We start from the raw sequence: 20,773 nt of genomic DNA on the forward strand, positions 1-20,773 counted from the left end.
AACAAAATATTGTGGCAACTCTGATAACGAGAATAAGTTTGTTAATTTTGGTTTAATGTATTTCTGAGTGTAGTGTAATTATAGACATTTTAATGAATGACTTAATACAGTCAAGTACAACTATAATATCTTGTACTTTGGCCATTTAAGAAAAAAAAATTGCGTAAACAATATTCACTTTCTTTGACATACATAATTTCAAATTGCAATGTCAGGAAATTTTAAAAATGTTTCCTTAGCATAATACCATAAATAGTTAAAACCGTTATTAATTGGATGGATTTGTTTAAAACCATAAGTTTATAAGATATGTTCCGTAAGTATGGCACTTCCGATACTTCGTAATGCCAGAGACTTACTGAGAGCTAGTTCGAGAACGACAAGAGATAATTGACTACACGTGGTTTTGCAGTCCATCATCTTATTTAGTCTGTACTAAGCCTTTGACAGCGCCTCACCAGGCGTCGCTTTACGAGAATCTATGACGTTTCACCTACGTCACTTGAACCAGCAACAAACTTATGGAATTAACTTATGGACTTATGTTAAAAACTGATGATATTAGCCGATAATGTATGTAATTGGACCTTGTTTAATTAAACGTAACCTAAACAATTAGGTGTTTATTTATCGAGGCGATAGCGGAGTACCATATTTAGAGAGAATTCGCTTCCTGACTCGTTCATTTAAAAACTAATCTCTCGCCAGATCATAATACGTGTATCAAACTCAAAAGTGTTCGGATCGCAATCACAGTCGGTGGAAAAATGAACGCCATAGAAAAATTTCTTAAGTTCTTAGTCGTGTTTCTTAACTTTGGATGTCTTTTGGGTACAATAGTACCACCATTACCTGTTCCAAATTACGGTAAAAGTTAAAAATTTTATTATAATTTATAAATTTAAATTATGTTCTTTTTAATATTTTAAATTATAATTTTTAGATGACGTAGTGCATTTGCGACCAGTTTTTCGAAGCGATCCCGATCAAAGTCCGCCCAATATAAGCGAAAATATTGAGAGTGGAGGAGGAGGAGGAGTAAATGGAAAATTTAATATTTTTAGGATTAATTTTTAGGATTAATTTTATATTTTAAATTAATTCTAATGTATAAATATTATTAAGAATTGAAATATATTTTATTATTATTATTGTTTTAAATTTAGAAAATCTTGTCTATGCATTGCCTCGCTTGTTGTAAGCTGAACCATAATATCCAAGCGTGTCGTAATGGCAAGGTAAAATGTTACGAATTAACTAGATATATTTTTGAAGAATGAACTAGCGAATTGATAACCTACTATGGGTGGTTTATTATACCTTACGCCCCCGAGGGAGTTTAAACAGTGTTCCAAAAAGGGATAGTGGAAGAACCGAAGTACTGTGGGTTGTATGAGCGATTTTGAGTCGAAAATGTAACTTCTATGACATTTTGCCGTCCGGGCCACTGTTTTCGAGATATGATCTGAGTAATTTACGGAACCACGTAATTAAATTAGAAATAATTGTCTTTCAGTTTCTTAATGAAATGTTAAGGGGTCATCCGTAAAATACTCCAATCTTAACTTGAAAAGTGTCCCTTATGACAAAATGTCATATAACATTTTCGACTCAAAATCGTATAAAGAACATCCCCCTTAATTTATGCCAGACTTATCAGATATATATATATATATATATATACGAATTAATAATTTAAATATCGCTTTCAGATCTGCATTACGCAAACCTGTATAAAATACATGAACCGTTTGAAAAGTATATCTCCAGCCGACGAAGGTCGTCTTAACGAGAGACGTAGAGGAAGACAGAGGCACAATTTCTTCCCCGATAGCCCTGTTGTTGATTACGACTACGAAACACGATGCAGGGCTTTACACCCTTTCAACCCTGAAATACGATATTTGGTAAATTTTTTTGGTCTTTAAGCCTTTTCTCAAAAACATCATGAAATGTAACTAATCTGTTACATTTCAGCCCGCGCATGCCTTATCCGACTGCGTCTTTCACTGCTATTCGCCAGTTTTAAACCAACAATTCACCCATTCCTCGTACAATGGCGATGTGTGTGGAGACAAAAAAGTACTTTTTAATTTATTTTATTAAAACTTAAATGATAATTGCTTTTAAAAAATTTATATTTATATTTTTGTGTTTAAGCTTTGTTGGAATGGTGAATGTCGCGAACAAGGCGATACTTTGGACTATATACGTTGCAGGGCTAAATTTCCAACCAGACCCGTTTTGGTATGATTGTTATGAATTTAATTATTGATAGTAGTTTGTGAAAATTAAAACTTTCTTCTATTACTATTTAATATCTTCTACTATGAAATACAGGGTGTTTCAAAAATTGTGGTACAGTTGGTTCTATGGGGAATCGATTTGAGTCGAAAGTGTTCGGTGACATTTTGCTTTAAGGGTCACCGTTTACAAGTTATAATTAGAGTGTTTTAAAGACGATCCCTTCAATTTAAGTTAAAAATTGAAATATAATACTAATTTTAATAAGGGGTCGTCCGTAAAACACTTCAATCATAACTTGTTTAAGGTGTCCCTTAGGGCAAAATGCCATAGAACATTTTTGACTCAAAATCCCAAATATAACCCACTCTACTTCGGTCCTACTACCCTCCCTTTTTGGAAAATTCATTATAATAAAATATTACTACATTATCAAATTTAAAATATGATATTATTTTAAATTTAAATTTAAAGGCATTAGTTCAATTGGAGTGCAACATTGTATGTAAAACACTGGATGACAATCGAATATGGATTTACAAGAAAGAACATAGCCCTTCTTGCGATCCTCCTTTCTGTATGTTATGTTTTTAAAGTTAATTTTTAAAATATTAAATATTTGAAATTCTAAACAGGGTTGCCTCGTAAACAAGACGCAAACTCCGCATTCCAATAACTTCATTAACTATAATAATTAATACTTATGTTTTGTATTTTGCACCCATGGAAGCTTAAAGAATTAAAATAGATTTTTATTTGACCTCAGTGACCCTAAAATTATTTAATATCGCAGAGTAAGGCGACACCTTGCAAAACCCAATTACTCGTTTGTAAACTAGAACTCAAGTCAAACGAGGTTATATATTCTTCGTCGGTTCTACCGGGTTTTTTATAAACCGGACATTCGTAAAGATTGACGTTTTTGCCTTCTGTGGAATTGACCGCAAATATATGTATAACTGGCATGGGTTCGAATAGAACTTTTGGTTTGGAAGGTCTTAGTTGACATAATTTTCGGTCCCAACCAGCGCCGTCCAAATACAGGCCGTAGACGTAAACGCCTTCAGCTGGAGGTCCGGTTATATCCTCTTTCATCATGCGGGTCACTTCGTTGTGTTGGACCGCGGTGTCCAGAGCCCAACCCTTATGGAGGCGAGTCACTTCCTTCAAAGGGTCAAGGAAATGGGCCAAAATCGAATACGAATTTATAACTCAAAGGCTAGGATTAAGGAACAATAATGCGTGAACACGTGCTCATGGTCAAAAAAGATGTGACGAGTTTTCAAAAGGCTAATGAAGACGTGCTGAGAGATTAATGATTTAATCATATCAACCCATTCGCAATAGTGCAAGGTGTTTCAATGCATTTTTACAACATCAATTGATTAAGTTAAATTATCGTACCTGTCTCATAGCGGTGAGAAATCCTTGAGGATTGAAGAAGCCAGCCATCCAAAATGCGTTTGGTCTCCCTTCCGCTAACCAGTTTCGAAACTGGGCATCTCGTTCTTGCAATTCCGAAAACCAGAAGCTAAGAGTAGCTGATTCCCAAGAAATCTGTGTAAAGAGACAAAATAATTTCATAAACAAATACAATTGAAATTATTTTGATTATTGATCCACTGACTAACAACAGTTACTGATCCACTGACCTTTTTCCATGACGTTGGTATCTTTCCATCATACATGGAGTCAAGAGCGTCTTGCAGACTTTCACTCATGATTATGGTGCCTTCAATCGCCAACTGTAGGTCTAATAGAGTGCTTCGTACCACTGTTAGTAACTTTTGCACGCGACCAATCTCTTGGCGTAAGAAAATGTTCATGGGTTCCAAAAGACCCAAGGCAATGAGGCGAGCTTTAACTTCGTGATCAACGTAATCTTCGGGTAGTTTAGAGATCATGTCAGTGGCCAGCCTAAGGACATTGGCTTCTCTAGTATCTCCGATGTTATCAGTGTTTACTTTGGGTTGAATGCTTAGAATATTGAGAAGGATATCTTGGGCGGTGTTAATTTGGTGACTATGAAAGTAAACAAAATGGACAAGTCAATATAAAAGTGGTTTTTCATGAAAAAAATTCAATTATAATTGTAACGTGTGTTTGAAGAGTAGGTTACAAACTTTTTGAGAAATGGAAAACTTTGGATCATTTTAGAGGAGAATAAGGTACCAAGCATTTCTTTAGCATATTTCAATGTTCAAGAGAATTAGCCCACACAAAAATGTTACTTACGTTATATCCGCATTTTGATGCAGTCCAAAAACCTCGGGAGAATCAATCTGGGGTAAGGAATTAATGTAATCCAAATACTGGGTGATGGTATGACAAGGAGGTCTATGATATCCCGTAGCGAACTCAAAATCAGAGGAAAGCAACCTTTCAGTTATCCATTCGTCGGTGTAGGTATGCAACAGCCGTTTATCAAAATCATCCGTCACTCTGCCACCGTACATCACTTCTCCTAACATATAGGATACGGTACGCCAACAAATACCAATTTTTGGGTCAACATCGTCCAAATGTTTCTGAAGAAACTGCATAGAAGCCGAGAAATCTGATTGGTTGAATTCGTAGGGTATATTCCATCCTAGTGGGCCGTATTTCCTGCGTTCTTGGACAATGGTGTGTAAAAATGCCAGGGCGAATAGAACGGGTTGCCATTGAGGACCAGTTGAAAAATCGAGTATGTCTTGGGTAAGACTCGCGAATGTACGCTTCAAACTAGCCCGAATTCCTTGCGGGGGATCATTTGTGAATTTTATTGACGTCTGTCAGTACAAGGATAAAATTTGTTCAGAGGTTTGGATGAGTTTCAAAAATACACGGTCAGAGCGGACTGGTCATAGGGCGACAACGACTGAAGGCTGAAAGGACCTAGTCAATCAGTATTTGTGAGAAAATTCGAGCCAGACACTATAGGCGAGGGCCTTTGACCCTTAGGCTTGTCAGTCCACCCTGGCTAAGCTTGAAACGGTTGGGTTAATCTACTTGGTTAAATTGTTAATACCTGCAATAAACCAATTGGAAACTGCGGATGTATCTCGGTTGTTATCCACACTCTAAAATCGGCGTGAATTGTCTCCGTTTCGAGCAAGGCATCGAGCAATTCCTCGCAGAATTTTAAACTCAAATGGCAATTTTGCAACAAAACCCAGCTTCCATTCTCCATGGACTGATTTAGTAACTGTCTACCGGGAACTTCTTGTCCTTGTCCCATAGAGATAGACCGACATTCGAGTTGTAATCTCTTGGCTAATGACTCAATCTGAACGGTGGGGTCAGCCCCGACTGATAGAAAACAAACTAAAGGAGTTCGATTGTCCGATTCGGACCACGTTTCTTCGAGATCAAGGATAATTTCCTCGGAATAAATTGGATCTAGTGATTCTACGACGAAAGCATTTTTATAGAGAAGAAATAGACCTAAGTTCGAAATGGTGTCAATATACCGGAAACGTATTTTCGGGCTTGGGAAATGGTCCTATCAGGACACCAGGATCTTATAAGTAAGAGTTTTTGAAAAACATTCAAGGTCATGCCGTAATTCTCAGGCATGACTTCCTCTTCCGGTCTATCGGAATCTACCCACGTTTTCCACGTCTTTTCATTATTGGTAACCTTTTAAATATTTTAAACATTAAATTCGGTTACTAATAATTAATAAAAAAACTGTTAGAATGTAGAGTTACTTGTTTTAAAATGTTTTCAAACTCAGGCAAGTAACTTAATTGAACTAAATTAAGCCAAGTTACTTCTAACATCCATTTAAATGGTTTAGGTGGAATTTTTTTCAACTCTAACGATGCCCCGCCTAAATGGGTTTTTTTATATTTTAATCCTTGTTAACGTTAAATAATTCAAAGCCTACCTTTAATTAATGTAAAAAATTGTTGGTAATTAACTTTCCCACTATGCAAGTCAATTTTAAGCGCCAATAAAAGCGTAAAGAGAAATTTATGATTTTCGTAAACTCCCCGTACTTGTGACTTGTAAACCGTGTACGTTAAAAATGAAATAATATTTTGTACTCTCTGAAAAACGATGGAACTTCCAGCAGATCTGTAGGAACTTAATTAGTAATTGCAGAAGTACATAATACTTCTCTTCGAGAGAAGTGTACCACAAATACCTTGCTAAAGAAAGGTCAAACAATTGCAAAAACTGTCTCAAGGAAGTTTGGTACATGACATTAACCATGCTCATTTCGACCACCAAAAAGTAAAGTAGACTACCACGTGTAGCCACTGCTCGAAATTCTTCTCTAGCTTCGTTAATTTTACATTGAGTCTCGGCCGACACTCTGAGATTTTTGCTAACTTGTTGAGTGACAGTTTTAGTGTCTTGCAAGACAATAATCAAGTCTTCATCGTCGACTAACGACCCCTAAAAGCCAATATTTATCAACTTCCTATACTTGGACATCATAACGACCGCGGAACTTAAAACTGTTTTTATGACACCATCTCTGTCGTACCTTGGTACTGGTCAACCTAAACAAAAGGCTATCTTCAAATTCTTGAATTTTCCGTTTATTTTCCATCACATCTTGCATCAAGGCGATTCGTTCGCTTTCAAGTTCCTAAACGTAATGCTCAGAATCAAGTTGGGAAAGAACAACTCGTTTTTATGTCCTTACAGCTTTTTCTTTAATGATAACTCTACCGAGTAGTTGGTCTTCGAGACCTTTGACCGTAACTGTGAAGTCAATCAACGCGACCTTCGCTGAAACATCGGGTGAGTACGATGGATTTGATAATTTCGAAGTTACGTATAATTTAAAACCGGGTAAAAGGTCGCATTCTTTTTCGCCAATCATAACCTTCGTTGGAAATTGCGCGTGTTACGTATCAAATTAAGTTACCGTCCGAGAGGTCGGACATTCTCCATAAATTCCATACTCGTGAAACAAAAAGAAAGTAATAATAATAAAAATAAAAACACAAAAACAAAAAAAAACTTTATTTCTCTTCACAAAATAAAATAAAATAATCAATCGAAAATAAAATATAAAAAAGGTTATTTCTCTTCACAAAATAAAATAAAATGAAATAAAATAATGAGACGAAAATAAAATCCCCCCTTATAACTTTATTTATTTTCACAAATCTTCACAAAATAAGATCAAATAATCAAATAAAAATAAAATAAAATAATCAAACGAAAATAAAATAAAATAATCAAACGAAAATAAAATAAAATAATCAAACGAAAATAAAATAAAATAATCAAACGAAAATAAAATAAAATAATCAAACGAAAATAAAATAAAATAATCAAACGAAAATAAAATAATCAAACGAAAATAAAATAATCAAACGAAAATAAAATAAAATAATCAAACAAAAATAAAATAAAATAATCAGACAAAAATAAAATAAAATAATCAGACAAAAATAAAAAATGATTATTTTTTTCTTTTGTATTTGAACAAAATTTGTGAGCAGTGATTTGGTTTTTACTATCAAATAATCCCCAAATGTCCGACCTCTTGTTACAGCCTAAAATCATGTATACCTTGATTAAACTTCCAGATTTAATGAAGTTCTTTTCTAAAATATTATCTAAAATTGGATCAAGCTCTTCACCAACATCCTCGATTAAGATTGGTCTTCCAAGAGACAAACTATCTTCCAAGTGTTGACGAAAGTATTTATGATTTAAAGAAGTTATCTAATTGGTTATATAAATAAATATCGAATAGAACTTGTACAAATTTTAAGGGCGATTTCATCATGATTGACTTCATATACCCTTTACCTGTAACTCATTCTTGGATTCTCTATTCTTAATCCATTGCTTTCCCTGACCTTGCGGATCAATTAATAACGGATAACAATTAGTTTTTGTAATTATGATCCCATTTTGAATGGATAATTCGTCGCTAGGCAATCCTTGGAAATTCCACTCGGAAATCTGATTTATTATACATACTGTTATCATAAGTTCATAAGATATGTTCCATAAGTTTGTCACTGGTTACTGAGAGCTTGTCACGAAGTGACGTAGGTCATAGATTCTCGTAAAGCGACGCCTAGTGAGGGGCTGTCAAAGGCTTAGTAAATAGGAAGATGAACTGCAAAATTAACCAAGTGTAGGATTTCAATTCTCGCTTGTCGTTCTCGAACTAGCTCTCAGTAAGTAAGTTTCTACCATTACGAAGTATAGGTAGTGTCAAACTTATGGAACATATCATATAAACTTATGCTGTTACTGAAGAGACAGTATTATAAGGTATATATCGATCCGCTTACTGTCGAAGGGTCAGATAACATTTCCGTAAAATTCAAGTTATCGGAAAATGGAATCTCTCGCAAACTTAGTTCCCCCGTCCAATGTTGCGAAAGGACATTGCGATATTCTTGATTGAAAGGTCCCATGTATGACAGAAAACCCGTAGCCAATAGCGCATCTCCTACCAATCTACGTCCCAAAAATAAGTGTGTATAAATCTACCTTCGTCAGAACACGCGTCTAATTAAGTATACCTCCTATTCTGTTCCTTGAGATTTTTACTCTGTTCGGTCCATCGCCTATTTTCCTCGCCTAATTCGGTAATCAATGTCGCTGCTCTGGACATTTTTCTTCGACATATTGAAGTTTGATTCTCTAATTTCTAAACGTACGGACCCGAATTGGGTTAGCGCGATACTAAGGTCAAGCCCAAAGTGTCTGAGTGACTTGTTTTGTTTTAGGTAAGAAAACTATTTTTATAAATCAACTCTTCAGTTTCGAATTGACGTAAACCCAAGAAATTTTCCAAAATAAATTGAACAGGGTTGCCGTGAAATTTCAGGTTCAAATTCCCTGACATTTCCAGGTTTTCCCTGTACTTTTTTTATACAATTTTCCATGACTTTTTTTAGGCCCAATTGTCATTGTTGTTATTATAACTTGACAATTGCGTTCAAATATTTAACATAAAACATCGCGGACTCTGCGGAGCAAGCAAATTTGGTTTTTGGTCAAACGTGATCTCGCTAAAACGGCGTTTAACCCTGACCCATCTAAATGGTTGAAATTCTTATAATTCCCTGACTTTTACAGGTTTTCCCTGACCTGTGGCAACACTGATAAAATTCCCTGCCTTTCCCCTGACCTTTTTGGCCCATATTTTCATTCCCTGACCCGTAACCACCGTTTAGTGAAAAATAAACAAAAAAAAACAACTTACATCTTTCTCGTGCATGGCTTCATCATATTGCGCTTTAACTTCCTTCAACTCTTCTTCCTTTTCGGTTAATTCCGCCTCAACTTTAGCCAGTTCGGCCATAGCAACGGACAACCTAGCTTCTTGAATGGCTAAATTAGCCTACAATACCAAATACCCGTTACGCGTTACCACCTTTCTTCCAACCAAATCTGTCCGCGTCACGTACCTTCAACGGTAACACCTCTTTATTAATTCCAAAAAAGGCTACCATGGACTTAGTCCACGACAGTAACCCAGCCACGTCCCCGCAGACGCGTTTCGCAGTTTCCATATTGTAATCCTCCATACTTAAATAGGGTTCCATCAGTTCGACAATCTCGTCGTTTATCGTGTCCTTGGGGTAATTTTGAAGGGCTTGAAGGAACCCGGCTCCGGACATTAACTTTAAGGATTCATCCCACGATGGTTTCATGCATTTTTTCTCGGGGTCACGTTGGACTTGTTGGAGTCTACGTTGAAACAGTATCAAGACGCAATCCATAATCCGCATAATCAAGTGCGGAGGTCGTCCTAATTTTCTAACAGTGGCGATATGCGCGGGTTTAATGGTATTCAAGGCGGCTTCCGCTTCTTCTAAAGCGGGTCTGGCGGCTTCCAATTTCTCTTCCGCAACGGATTTATCAACAGCGATATCATCAACGATGGCTTTAGCTCGAATTTTGGCTTTTTCGACGCTATCTTTGACGGTTTCCGCGGCCTTGGCTCGGAGTGTCACTTCGTTTAAAACTTTGGCCGCTGTATCAACGGCTATGGCTAGCTCTTTCTCCATAATGGCCAATTCTTTCTTGAGTTTTTCAACCGAAACTGAGGCTTCGGCCAATTTGGCTAAACCATTGTCCATACGGGTGGCCATTTCGGCGATTTCGTCGCGTTTATGATAGTAAACGTTTTTATAACCGCTTATGAACGACAGATACGATTTAGGGGTCACGTGACACGTTCTTCTGTACCTGAAAAGTAACCGGAGTTAACTGGAAAATATCTAATTAAAATTGTGTAATTACCTTTCGAAGTAATCTTTGCAGCATTCGGCAACCTTCTGATGGACGCTACTCATGCTAATGGCCAAATTTTCCTTTACATCATGAGAACATTGGTCAAAATCGCTTAAAAAGTGTCGGGCTACCGCGTTTAAGGCATCTTTAGGCCATGGTAAGAACCAATCAATGGTACAAGCTGATATAAAACCGGGGAATTTCAGGGCCCTGGTTCTGAATTTTTCACCATCCTAACAACAAACGATCTCAAAGATTAATTAACGATGTTAATCACGAAGCTGTTACGTTTACAAAAACTCACGGGCGAAAAGCACAAGACTATATGTAAATTCTTTCTACTGCGTGCCAGGAAAAACTCCATGACGTTATCGGGTGTAGGTGGAGTTTTTGGTTGCTCGCGTTTCATGATTGGCATTAATTCTTGAATTAATTCGGTTTGTTCATCTCGCGAGAACAGATTAGAAACCTTAAGTTCAAATTATATTAATTTCCGAATTCCCAATTAAATCAGAGAAATGTTTTGCAAGACGGACCATTCCGGATGAGAGAATATTGTTCAAATATTCCAAAAATCCCTCTTCTTTTACGTCTTGATCAGAAAATATGAATGTAGTCCCTTTATCTTGAATACCGGTGGTACGATACAGTATTTTCAGGTCTTCCAACAAGTTGTTCGTATTGTAAGACCTGTTACGTAACACGCGAATGCATGCGACAATTGCACTACGTATCACTTCTCTCCGAGAGAAGTGTACCAGCACAAAGCGGGGTAATTGTAACATGATTCTTCTCAACACCCCTTAAGGTTACTAAACCGAATCACATACGCGACAAATAGTTCCCTCATCATTACTCTTTTAGCGCTTAACTATTTGGCAAGGCGGAGGCGCTTGTGGATTTTTGTACCGCGTCAAGACAATCAAGGTTTGTGGATTGATTCATAAGGATTTAGTACCAAACAGTTATAGAATTCACCCCCCCCCCCACGATGCGATGTCCATCTGAAATTTGATTGAAAAGAGAGCAAACAAAAATGGCTCCCTGGCCTAGGAAGAACCATGTTACATAAGAGAAAGTAACAGATACAGAGTGTCATATCCTTCTTCTGGTATCATGTAAGGCGGAGCATTTTGATTTCCTACCTTGTTAAAGTAATTTGAAATGTTTTGTAACCAGCGATAAAGGACGCTAATTTAGTTAAAGACTGTTTGCCAGAACCTCCAACGCCGACTAAAAGAGCGTTTCCACCTGGCATACGAATTATTCTAGCAATCTAAATTAAATCAATCGCAGCCCAATTCGATATAACCAATGATATGATCAGTTAATCGTAGGATGATTCCGCGTCATACCTTAACCAAGTGAATCATAGCGTCTTCGAAGAAAACCAGATCTAAACCGGTTCCCCTGATCACTTCATTGTACAATGTTTGCAATGATTTCAGCCTTTGCTCCAAAATAGTTAAATTTTCAACTGGCTCGTATATTTTTGGGATTTCAACTTCGCTCTCTTCCTCATCTCCCGTTCCTTCGGGCACATCTCTGAGTGCGCAAACCAAAAGACATTAAAGAAATAGCACACGCAAGGCACACGTTGCTATTATAGTACCTCAAGAAATCGACAAAGTATCGCGTCTTCTTGACATATTTGACGTAACTTTTACCCAAGTTTTCTTTGACTAAATCGAGCATGGCAGTTTCGAACTTTATTTGTTCGGACAAATCGACAAACCTGTCCGCGATTACTCGCGTACATTCGTGTTTCCATAAGGATAGTATGGTTTCGGGGGTGTTAATAACGTTCGATTGAGCCGAAACCATTCCTTGCCAAACCCTCGACAAATCACGTAGATTGAAAATGTAGTGAAATTTAGCCGGAGTTGGTAGCATATTTGTCTGAGACAAAATTTGTAAATTTTAAGAAATTCAATTCAATGCTCTTTTTGAACCTTAGAACCGTTTCGATTTGCCATAAAAACAGGCAAGTAGGGTTCGTACAACTTTTAGAAAACCGATTTTCCCACGGTTTTTTCACATATATTTCCCTGAGTTTTCCATGTTTTCCAAATATATTTCCCTGAGTTTTCCATGTTTTTCAAATATATTTCCCTGAGTTTTCCAGGTTTTTCAAATGTAATTCCCTGAGTTTTAAATTTTTTTTCCCATACATGGACTAACAACAACGGAAGTGGCTTTTTTATAGTTGAAGCAACCCTTCAGACCAAAATCACTCAAGCCTCACAAAATTCCCTGATTTCCCTGAATTTTACTAAAAACTGTAATTTTCCCTGACTTTCCCAGGTTTGTATGAACCCTGTTAAGGTTCCAAAGTTGCGAATAATACAAGACTGTAATTACAATTGTCCATTGCCACAGTTTTCTTGTCAACGAGACAAGTTGAAGGACAGTGTCTATGACTTCGTCGCAAAAACCTCTGGCGCTTGTGTAATGCCCACCACCAATAACACCTACCCGGGAATTATTTAACGTAAGAAATACCAAACTATAGGCCTACTTCAAACTCGGGAAACGTACGGAATATTTTGTCTATGGAAGAATCAGAAGGAAGGGTACAGTTAAAAATGGTAAAATGGCGTTTTAGACGAGACGGGATATCATTGCGGCCACCACCTGGGTGACACATTGCAGCCAAAAATTGGATATCTTGCAATACGATAAATTCACCGGGTTTTTCCAGGTTGTAAAAACCTTTCATTTCAATTGTTTGGCGAACAATTTCATTCGTGACCTTTTTGAAACAATATATCATTTAGTTTTATGATAATGGTGTGTCTGGTTTTTAATTTTAATTCGCTAACTTGATCTCCCCATTCGTTGATCATTGGCATATTAATATCGTCAATAAAAATGCTCATTTTTTTACCAGCTGGAGGACCGTAAGTTGAACCAATTCTTTTGTCAATAAAGCTTTCGACAGTTCTCTAGAAAAAGTTGAATTTGCGTATAGTACAAATACAAGTACATGTATCAGTACAAATACAAGTACATATATCAGTATAAATACAAGTACAGGTTAATTCCAACTTCGTTAGTAAATTCTAATAAAACTAAAACGAGTTAAGAAGTCCTACTTGAAAATGCATCGTAGTAGAGGCGGATGAGAAATTAAACGTTTTCGACAAATGCGTTTCAGGATTGTATTTTTTCACGAAGGCCTTTATCATGACGGTTTTGGCAGTTCCAGATTCTCCCAATAAAAGTACGGGCTTTAATAAAGAACAGTCCTACGTCAGCTCTAATGGGACGCTTTAAAGTCTCCGATATCTAGAGCTACCTTTCCAAGTTTAGCGACTGTTTTAATCAGAAACTCTGTTCGAACATTATCAATATTCGGTATTAAAATAGAGGAATAATCAGCGGGCGTGATATCAGGGTAGATATAATCCTCAACTTTAGTGTTCCAATGTTGCCAAGACCCTGTTCAACGTCAAAACAATATTTTTACCCACCCCAAAAATGATGGACCCTTGGGTTAAATGGTACCTTTTTCATCGACTAAATAATCGAACATATTACTATCTTCGCTTTGCGGTGGCAAATCTAAGACTTTTCCTAAAGAACTTCTCAAATATCCCTCGAAAAGTACTCGATTGCTGACTTCGACAAAAGCGCCAATACTCCACATTAAAGCAAAAACGTAAAGCTTCCCTAGCATTTTGGAGTTCAAGTCATCTCGTTTATCTTCGGGTGGTAATAACCCTTCCAGCAAATTAGTCGCTTGTTGAATGATATTGCATTCTAAAACGTTCATTTTGTAGACTAAATTGTGTTTGGACCATTGGAAACAACTTTCGAATGATGATTCGAAAAGTTCCATGATGGTGGTACTGTGGGTTGGACAGTTTTTGGCCAACCAAGCCTGTAAATCGATGTAATTAACGTATCTTCCAGAAACAGTTAATTGTGATTGTGATGTATAATCTCCCAAAGAACATTCCCCTTAATTTATGTCAGACTTATCAGAAACACCCTGTATATTTTAGGAACAGAAACTACCCTAATTTCTAAAACCTACAATTTATTTCTAAAATACTAAAGCGATTCCTTGGAAATCTGCTTCTGCCGCTTCAAAAGCCTTAAATTTTAGGTAATTAATTTTTATCGCAACCGATTTATATCCTGTCTGTTTCGAAGTTTCTGATTGCTCATTAATTTTAAGAGAAAAATAAATACCTGTAAAACTGGACGCCAATTCAAACCGGACGAGCTCATATAAACCATTCCATTCCTGGAGACAGTTGCCGGTGAAGCGTTGTCGATACTGTGTACTTCAAAGATAACTTTACAACTGGGAGACATTGGTATTCTATCCCCATTAGCTAAGGTTAAAGTTCGGTTATCATCCAAAACGGAATTTAAATTTTCAATCCAAACGGCGTCGACGGGTCCATCCAAAACCAACCATATATGATCTCCTTTCTTAGCTTTCAAAGTTTTCCTCCATAAAGTTGAAAATATCCCATCAGTCCAATCATTAGTGGCCACGTCCAATCTGCCAAACATTTGTGACGAGCTGATAGCTTTGGGATTCATTCTCATTTCCTTGTAATTGGTCCCGAGTTTCGTTAAGGCCTTCATCAGCATTTGAATGCAAGTAGTTTTTCCCGATCCTGATGGACCTAACGTCATGATACCGTGACGTACCAGTTGAATTTCGTAGAGTTGGATAAGCTTTAAAGTCCATGACGTATGGTTAATTAATCCTTCGGCTTCGACGGTTTCCTCTATGGCTTTTTCCAAGTCAGGGTAACTTTGTTTTTCCATTGTTATACCGGGAAATAAGTCAGTTATTAATGAGAGGAATAATGGTTCATCTTCGTCTACTAATTTGGATAAATTCATTCCTCTAAGGACTCTCATGACAATCATACTCTCGGAATCGCTAGGATGTTGTTTCTTTGTCGCTCCTAGAGTTCTTAAAACCGAAAGTATGTTCCGTAAACCAAAATCGTAGTGTACTTGTTTGGTAAGTTGTTCTTCGCACAGTTTATAAAGCGTGTAAAATTTTCTGGCCAATGTTATGTTCTCTAAAAATCCGCAACTGGCCAATTTAACGCGGATAATTATTTGTCTATCGGGTACCATCATGGCGACAGTACGAAACTGAACTTTTAAGTTTTCCGGAAGTTCTTGTCTACCGGCGTAACCCGGATTCTATCAGAGAAGTTATTGTGGTTGTATTCTTAGAAGGAAATGTTCATGTAACAAAACATTATGCCTTAAAAATATCAAAAATAAATAAATAAATGATCTCTTATTACAAAATAATTAGGATTTAATTAGTCTTAAAAATAATCAAGGACTACTGCGGCGTCCACCATTGGATTACTGGCGCCTGCTAAATTGAACCTCTTACCTCTACCTGATTGGTTGAATTCTGTCATGCTGAGAGAGGTTCGGTTTAGCAGACGGCACTAAATCAATAGTGGCGCAGTCCTCGTTTTTAAGCATAATTAAATGCTAATTATTTTGTAATAAGAGATCATTTACTTTTTTATTTTAATATTTTCCTTTATATTTAGAAAAAGTCCGTTCTTTTAAGGTATAATATTATGTTACCTGAACTTTTAAGTATTTTCAATAAGTTATAATGATGCAATACTAACCATAGTTAAAAATATCCCAAATTCGGGATTTAATGGTACGATATCTCCATCGGAGAAGACAAAGGAAGGTTTCTTTTCCTTCTTGCATGTTAAAACAATCGCGATTTGTTGCGCCGCGACTGACAACACTGGGAGTCTAATTCGGTTGAATTCGTCGAAGCAACCCCAACTTCCGGATTGAGCTAGGCCTAAATTTATTCCACGAATCAAGGAAAGGCGTTGATACTTCAGAAATAGCTCAACAACCTACCCTTAAAAATGCGGCCTAAGCCTCGATAATCCATTTGATCCGAACAGTTGAAAACTACTACGTATTTTCCCAGAGCTTTACCCATGTCTTTAGTGGTTTCTGTTTTACCCGTTCCCGCCGGACCAGTAGGACAACCACCCATACTCATACTTATCGCTTGTGCCAATGTTATATAGCATCTAGAAAGGATTTAATATAGGCCTACTTAACAGTATACGAAGTCATTTAAGACTGTCCAGTTTTCCTATAGTATTTTGTACCTATCTGTAAGTGGAGTGATCACGAGTCTCTCCGTACATCCCAGAAACTCATTCTGATAGTGAAAATTAACGTCGGTAATTGAAATGACAGTTTTGTCAATATCTTCCTTGAAATAAAAGCGGCATTGTCTTAGCCATTCAAAATCGGATGGCGATTTGAGTTTCATAGCGCACTAAAATATATTTTACGAGTTCAGCGTACGAGGCCACGAGTGCTTAAAATTAAATATAATAAAATTCTCACTAAGCTATCAAAGATATCACGCTGGTGTACGTGAATCGTGACCAACGTCTCGAACTTTGTTCTATCAATTGGACTAAGTTCTTTGGCCGTGTGTTCAATCAGACTGTTTAAAACTTCTAAAAAGACTTCGTTAGTTTGCGTCATAATTTTTTTATCAGTTGACGAGCAAAATAAAGCGTTCTCCGCGTCTTTCGTCCAAATTATTTCGAGACCCAGTAACCCAACCTATATTCAATTATTACTTACTAATCAATTAAAACAAAGAATTGATTAATTTCCAAATTGTACCTGAGCGGGATAAGTGTTTAAAAACTCTAATAGATTAAATGTAGGTTCTTGCATAGCACCAATAGCTTGTTTTATAATGCAATGCAGGGAGTGTTGGGCCATTTTTAACAAGGACATTAACCAGATCTCAACGTTTCCTTCGCATTTCACTGGTTTTTGTAACTAGAAGTAGGAAGGCTTATTTTAGAACTAAAGCCTTTCTTAAAACCACATCCTCTTTGACCATAGGTTCATATGATATGCTCTATAAGTTTGTCACTGGTTATAAACTGGAGCTTGTCATGACATGAAGTGACGTAGGTCATAAATTCTCGTAAAGCGACGACTGGTGAGGCGCTGTCAAAGGCTTAGTAATAAAGACTAAATAGGAAGATGGACCGAGTGTAGTCAATTCTCGCTTGTCGTTCTCGAACTAGCTCGAGCTCTAAGCCTCTAGATAGCATTGCGAAGTATTGGTACAGTCATACTTATGGGGGCATATCTTATAAACCTATGCTTAAATGACGTAATGAATTAATTAAAATTTAGACTAACTGTAAGGGTTTCTCCTTCGGAGGATGTAATGGCCGTTATGGTATCATAATCATTTTCGTCAAAACACAGAAACGCGGTGTTATCAAAGATACTTAGCAAATGATTTTGAATTGAATGCGAATCGCTGGCTTTTCCGAGTATTTCCAGCAAAGCCGGATCGGAAACGAAGAAAAATCGTGGGAAATGCAACCTCTTTTTTTCCAAATATCTGTACAATTTCGATATGAATCGTAACAACTCGGCGTCTAACCTATAATCCGCGATAAACAACAATAAACGGTTACGTACCCAGTTAACGATTTCTGACAAACTTCAAGTTGCTCCTGAAGATGCGGCAACAATTGTTTAAGAGTGTCGTCACCGACACAACATTCGACTACATTCGGCCTATCATGGGCTCGACTCATGATTTTCACCCAAGATTTATCGATACTCGAGAATCTCTTAGCTTCCTTCATTTAAAGCCAAAAATTGCTTCTCAATTAATTAAAATGAACCCAGACCGCGGACGTGATTGGTTTTATATACCTTAGGCAACTGTTTAGCAATATCTCCTCCTACAAATACGGCTTCCAAATAAACCCATAGATTTTGAACGAACAGCCAACGTTCCAATATTTCATTCGTATTAGTTAAGTCAAGGACCCAACGTTGGATAAGTTTACGAAAAGGGGCGTTGTAGCTAAAATGCAGTTGTCATAAGTAAGCCGAAACTTTTATCTAATAAGCTAATATCATACCGGTTACTCAATAGCGAACCCAAAACCATCAAACTATCCTCTAAAAGAAAAATAATTTCCCCGGTATGATCCCCGCGCAGCAAAAGTTCACCACGATTTTTGAAAGAAGTAAATTTTAGTTCGTTGGAACTCCATTCCGAAGCGACTTGCTTCAATTTGGCTTCGATGTCCTTCTCTTTCAAAGCCGAGACGCAAACGTCTTCAATGTCTTCTTTATGCGGCAGTAAAGAAGCCGTCATTATGTTTCGTAAACAAAAAGTGGAACTCTCCAGTTCAAAATTATGCCCCGTAATTTCGGCTAACCGATTCCAATGCCTTAATTTCATGGCTTTATTAGTCATTAATTCGAGTAATGGGCAAAGTTCGGTGAAGTCATCGATGGTTTTCTTCATGGTAAAGAATGCGGGCCATTCTTTCAAACCCTTGGGTAATTTGCGACATCTTCAACAATTAAGTTGAAAAAGAAATTAACTTTTTGAAAACAATTTAATGAAAAGGGCAGACAACATAACATTATACCAAGAAGCGATATCAAGTATACTAGGGAGAAGATATATGATGCCTAAGTATTCGCACGCCATAGTCCCAGTCCCCCGTTCAAAATAACAGAGGGGACGTACAAGGAGGCCGAGCTATTTCGCTTCTCCTCAGTCGGAGAATACGTAACCAAGAACCAATGAGATGCTGGTTGTAATTTATTTTTAAGGCATAATGTTATGATACCTGTACTTTTCCGTTTTCCCTTAATAAAATTTCGAGCTGCACCTATTTTGAAAGTCAACGAGTTCGTTACTAATTTTCTCAATATCAATTTCTTCCCAAACGATATCATAGTATTTGTTAACTCTTTCGATAACTTCGTTATAAAGTCGATATAATTTCTGTAGCAAGTTCAATTCCTTTTTCAGCTGATGTAGACGCGGAAACTCGGGGGCTGGTCTACCAAATAAAGAAGCCCCCTCGCAGTAGTTTAAGTATTTCAACCATAACGCGTCAAAATGATGCTACATGGTTCGCGACATTCACTTTAAAATTAAAGAAATTCACCAATTCGCCTAAAATGTTGCATTACCTGAAAAGCCGAGAGCTTATCCGAGGCATCAACTGGCGCCAAACCACTAACCATCGGACCTTTCTATTACATGAAGTAAATTTTATAGATACATATTTATTCCAGATTTCGGATACGTCTTTTTTAGTACAAACCTCGTCGTAATCAACGTAAAATTTTTCACATTGTTCAGTTAATTCTTTCAAATCCTTATCTAACTCGGCTTGAAAAATTGGTTGAACTGAGGTTAATAACGTTTGTTTCTCCGCGGACATTTCGCAAACTTTCTGCCAGTAATATCTCAAACTATCAAGTTGATCAATTTCATCCGTGTTTACGGAGACATTTAATTGGTGCAGAACTACGTAGCATTCCTGACCACAAAGTTTAATTTAAAATACCAAAATACTTCAAACCGTACTAGGCCTATAGCCATTCAATTTAAATTTACCTCAATCGGTAAAACGGACAATTCGAAATCAACCTCCCATTTTCGAACGTCTTTCAGAGCTTTGACCGCTAATTGAACGTCTTCCAAATCTTTCACGCTTCTTGCCAATTTCCGAGTTAAATCGGTCAGTACATGATGGACGCGGTGAATATTTTCGTTAAATTTTGATTTCACAGCCTGACCGATACCCTCGGACCACGCTTTGGCTTCTAACATTAATTGCGATTTAACAGCCTCTATTGGTTCATCAAAAACACGTTCAAAACATTATTACATTGATAATTTAATTTAAGCGAGAAAGCTGGGTTCATACAGAAGACAACTTCCCTGGCAAACAATCTTACCAATATCAATCATAAAACCACCGACGCGCATCTCAGAGGGTTCATCTTGAATCATTTTCTCAATCTTATTATACCACGAGATTCTACTTTCAAAATCCGGCACGGCGCATTCTCCCTTCAACAACTCATCAATGGCGCTTTTCTTACTTTCAGTCCATAAATGCGAATATTTATTAAGTTTCATGACTTGTTTATTCAAAACAGTTTTCATGTCCGTGATGCTGGTTCGAAGTGACAGATTTAATCTAGCTACTTCCTTGTTTTCCGTCACCTTCCGGTGAATTAATAATCCCCTTTGCGACCTCGGGGTCCCAGGGTTTGACGCGGCGCTGGTGATGTCCTGTATTATTTCACGGGACCAATTTGGTAACTGTTTAGTAGTGTCAGTAATTAGTGTGCCTGCAGTTTGAATCATTTGTTGAATTTCGGTCATATTTGGGCTGAATGTGATGACCGAGTTGCTTATCACGGCCTCTAATTTCAAGACTGGTCTCTTTATTGGTGGTTTGCTATCTATTTGTCGTCCTTT

The 20,773-nt window shown here is 37.1% G+C and overlaps 2 protein-coding genes across 2 annotated transcripts in view; one reads left to right on the plus strand and one right to left on the minus strand.

Annotated features, from left to right (window-relative positions):
• Window positions 1–70: 70 nt before the first annotated feature.
• Window positions 71–20,773, minus strand: part of Dhc1 (dynein axonemal heavy chain 1) — a 28,100-nt gene continuing 7,397 nt past the window's right edge. Inside the window, exons 14-57 of the mRNA XM_089852454.1 lie at window positions 20,245–20,769; window positions 19,901–20,136; window positions 19,605–19,823; window positions 19,471–19,533; window positions 19,164–19,402; window positions 18,399–18,839; window positions 18,187–18,340; window positions 17,947–18,110; window positions 17,659–17,866; window positions 17,125–17,286; window positions 16,837–17,061; window positions 16,593–16,765; window positions 16,333–16,511; window positions 16,083–16,270; window positions 14,650–15,630; window positions 13,960–14,335; window positions 13,751–13,893; window positions 13,548–13,682; window positions 13,275–13,397; window positions 12,991–13,204; window positions 12,814–12,923; window positions 12,065–12,351; window positions 11,808–11,997; window positions 11,598–11,728; window positions 10,989–11,142; window positions 10,757–10,921; window positions 10,462–10,685; window positions 9,624–10,407; window positions 9,419–9,556; window positions 8,733–8,860; window positions 8,499–8,667; window positions 8,005–8,160; window positions 7,762–7,917; window positions 6,884–7,066; window positions 6,722–6,826; window positions 6,377–6,630; window positions 6,116–6,306; window positions 5,937–6,058; window positions 5,697–5,865; window positions 5,255–5,634; window positions 4,480–5,015; window positions 3,897–4,266; window positions 3,649–3,801; window positions 71–3,408 (exon numbers count right to left, since the gene is read on the minus strand). Of these exons, the coding sequence (XP_089708580.1) occupies window positions 3,022–3,408; window positions 3,649–3,801; window positions 3,897–4,266; window positions 4,480–5,015; window positions 5,255–5,634; window positions 5,697–5,865; window positions 5,937–6,058; window positions 6,116–6,306; window positions 6,377–6,630; window positions 6,722–6,826; window positions 6,884–7,066; window positions 7,762–7,917; window positions 8,005–8,160; window positions 8,499–8,667; window positions 8,733–8,860; window positions 9,419–9,556; window positions 9,624–10,407; window positions 10,462–10,685; window positions 10,757–10,921; window positions 10,989–11,142; window positions 11,598–11,728; window positions 11,808–11,997; window positions 12,065–12,351; window positions 12,814–12,923; window positions 12,991–13,204; window positions 13,275–13,397; window positions 13,548–13,682; window positions 13,751–13,893; window positions 13,960–14,335; window positions 14,650–15,630; window positions 16,083–16,270; window positions 16,333–16,511; window positions 16,593–16,765; window positions 16,837–17,061; window positions 17,125–17,286; window positions 17,659–17,866; window positions 17,947–18,110; window positions 18,187–18,340; window positions 18,399–18,839; window positions 19,164–19,402; window positions 19,471–19,533; window positions 19,605–19,823; window positions 19,901–20,136; window positions 20,245–20,769 (10,790 nt within the window). The 3' untranslated portion in view covers window positions 71–3,021. The remainder of the gene's footprint in view (window positions 3,409–3,648; window positions 3,802–3,896; window positions 4,267–4,479; window positions 5,016–5,254; window positions 5,635–5,696; window positions 5,866–5,936; window positions 6,059–6,115; window positions 6,307–6,376; window positions 6,631–6,721; window positions 6,827–6,883; window positions 7,067–7,761; window positions 7,918–8,004; window positions 8,161–8,498; window positions 8,668–8,732; window positions 8,861–9,418; window positions 9,557–9,623; window positions 10,408–10,461; window positions 10,686–10,756; window positions 10,922–10,988; window positions 11,143–11,597; window positions 11,729–11,807; window positions 11,998–12,064; window positions 12,352–12,813; window positions 12,924–12,990; window positions 13,205–13,274; window positions 13,398–13,547; window positions 13,683–13,750; window positions 13,894–13,959; window positions 14,336–14,649; window positions 15,631–16,082; window positions 16,271–16,332; window positions 16,512–16,592; window positions 16,766–16,836; window positions 17,062–17,124; window positions 17,287–17,658; window positions 17,867–17,946; window positions 18,111–18,186; window positions 18,341–18,398; window positions 18,840–19,163; window positions 19,403–19,470; window positions 19,534–19,604; window positions 19,824–19,900; window positions 20,137–20,244; window positions 20,770–20,773) is intronic.
• On the plus strand, window positions 737–3,004 carry LOC149623473 (uncharacterized). The gene is made up of 8 exons (XM_089852489.1): window positions 737–867; window positions 944–1,038; window positions 1,167–1,238; window positions 1,713–1,907; window positions 1,978–2,082; window positions 2,161–2,247; window positions 2,719–2,821; window positions 2,880–3,004. Exons 1-8 carry the CDS (start codon window positions 768–770, stop codon window positions 2,918–2,920), a joined length of 798 nt encoding a protein of 265 aa, XP_089708615.1. The 5' UTR covers window positions 737–767; the 3' UTR covers window positions 2,921–3,004.

Source organism: Phalangium opilio, unplaced genomic scaffold, assembly GCF_054372755.1.
Source record: "Phalangium opilio isolate 3A_F unplaced genomic scaffold, DU_Popi_V2 ptg000113l_1, whole genome shotgun sequence".
In the NCBI taxonomy this organism is placed as follows: domain Eukaryota; kingdom Metazoa; phylum Arthropoda; class Arachnida; order Opiliones; family Phalangiidae; genus Phalangium; species Phalangium opilio.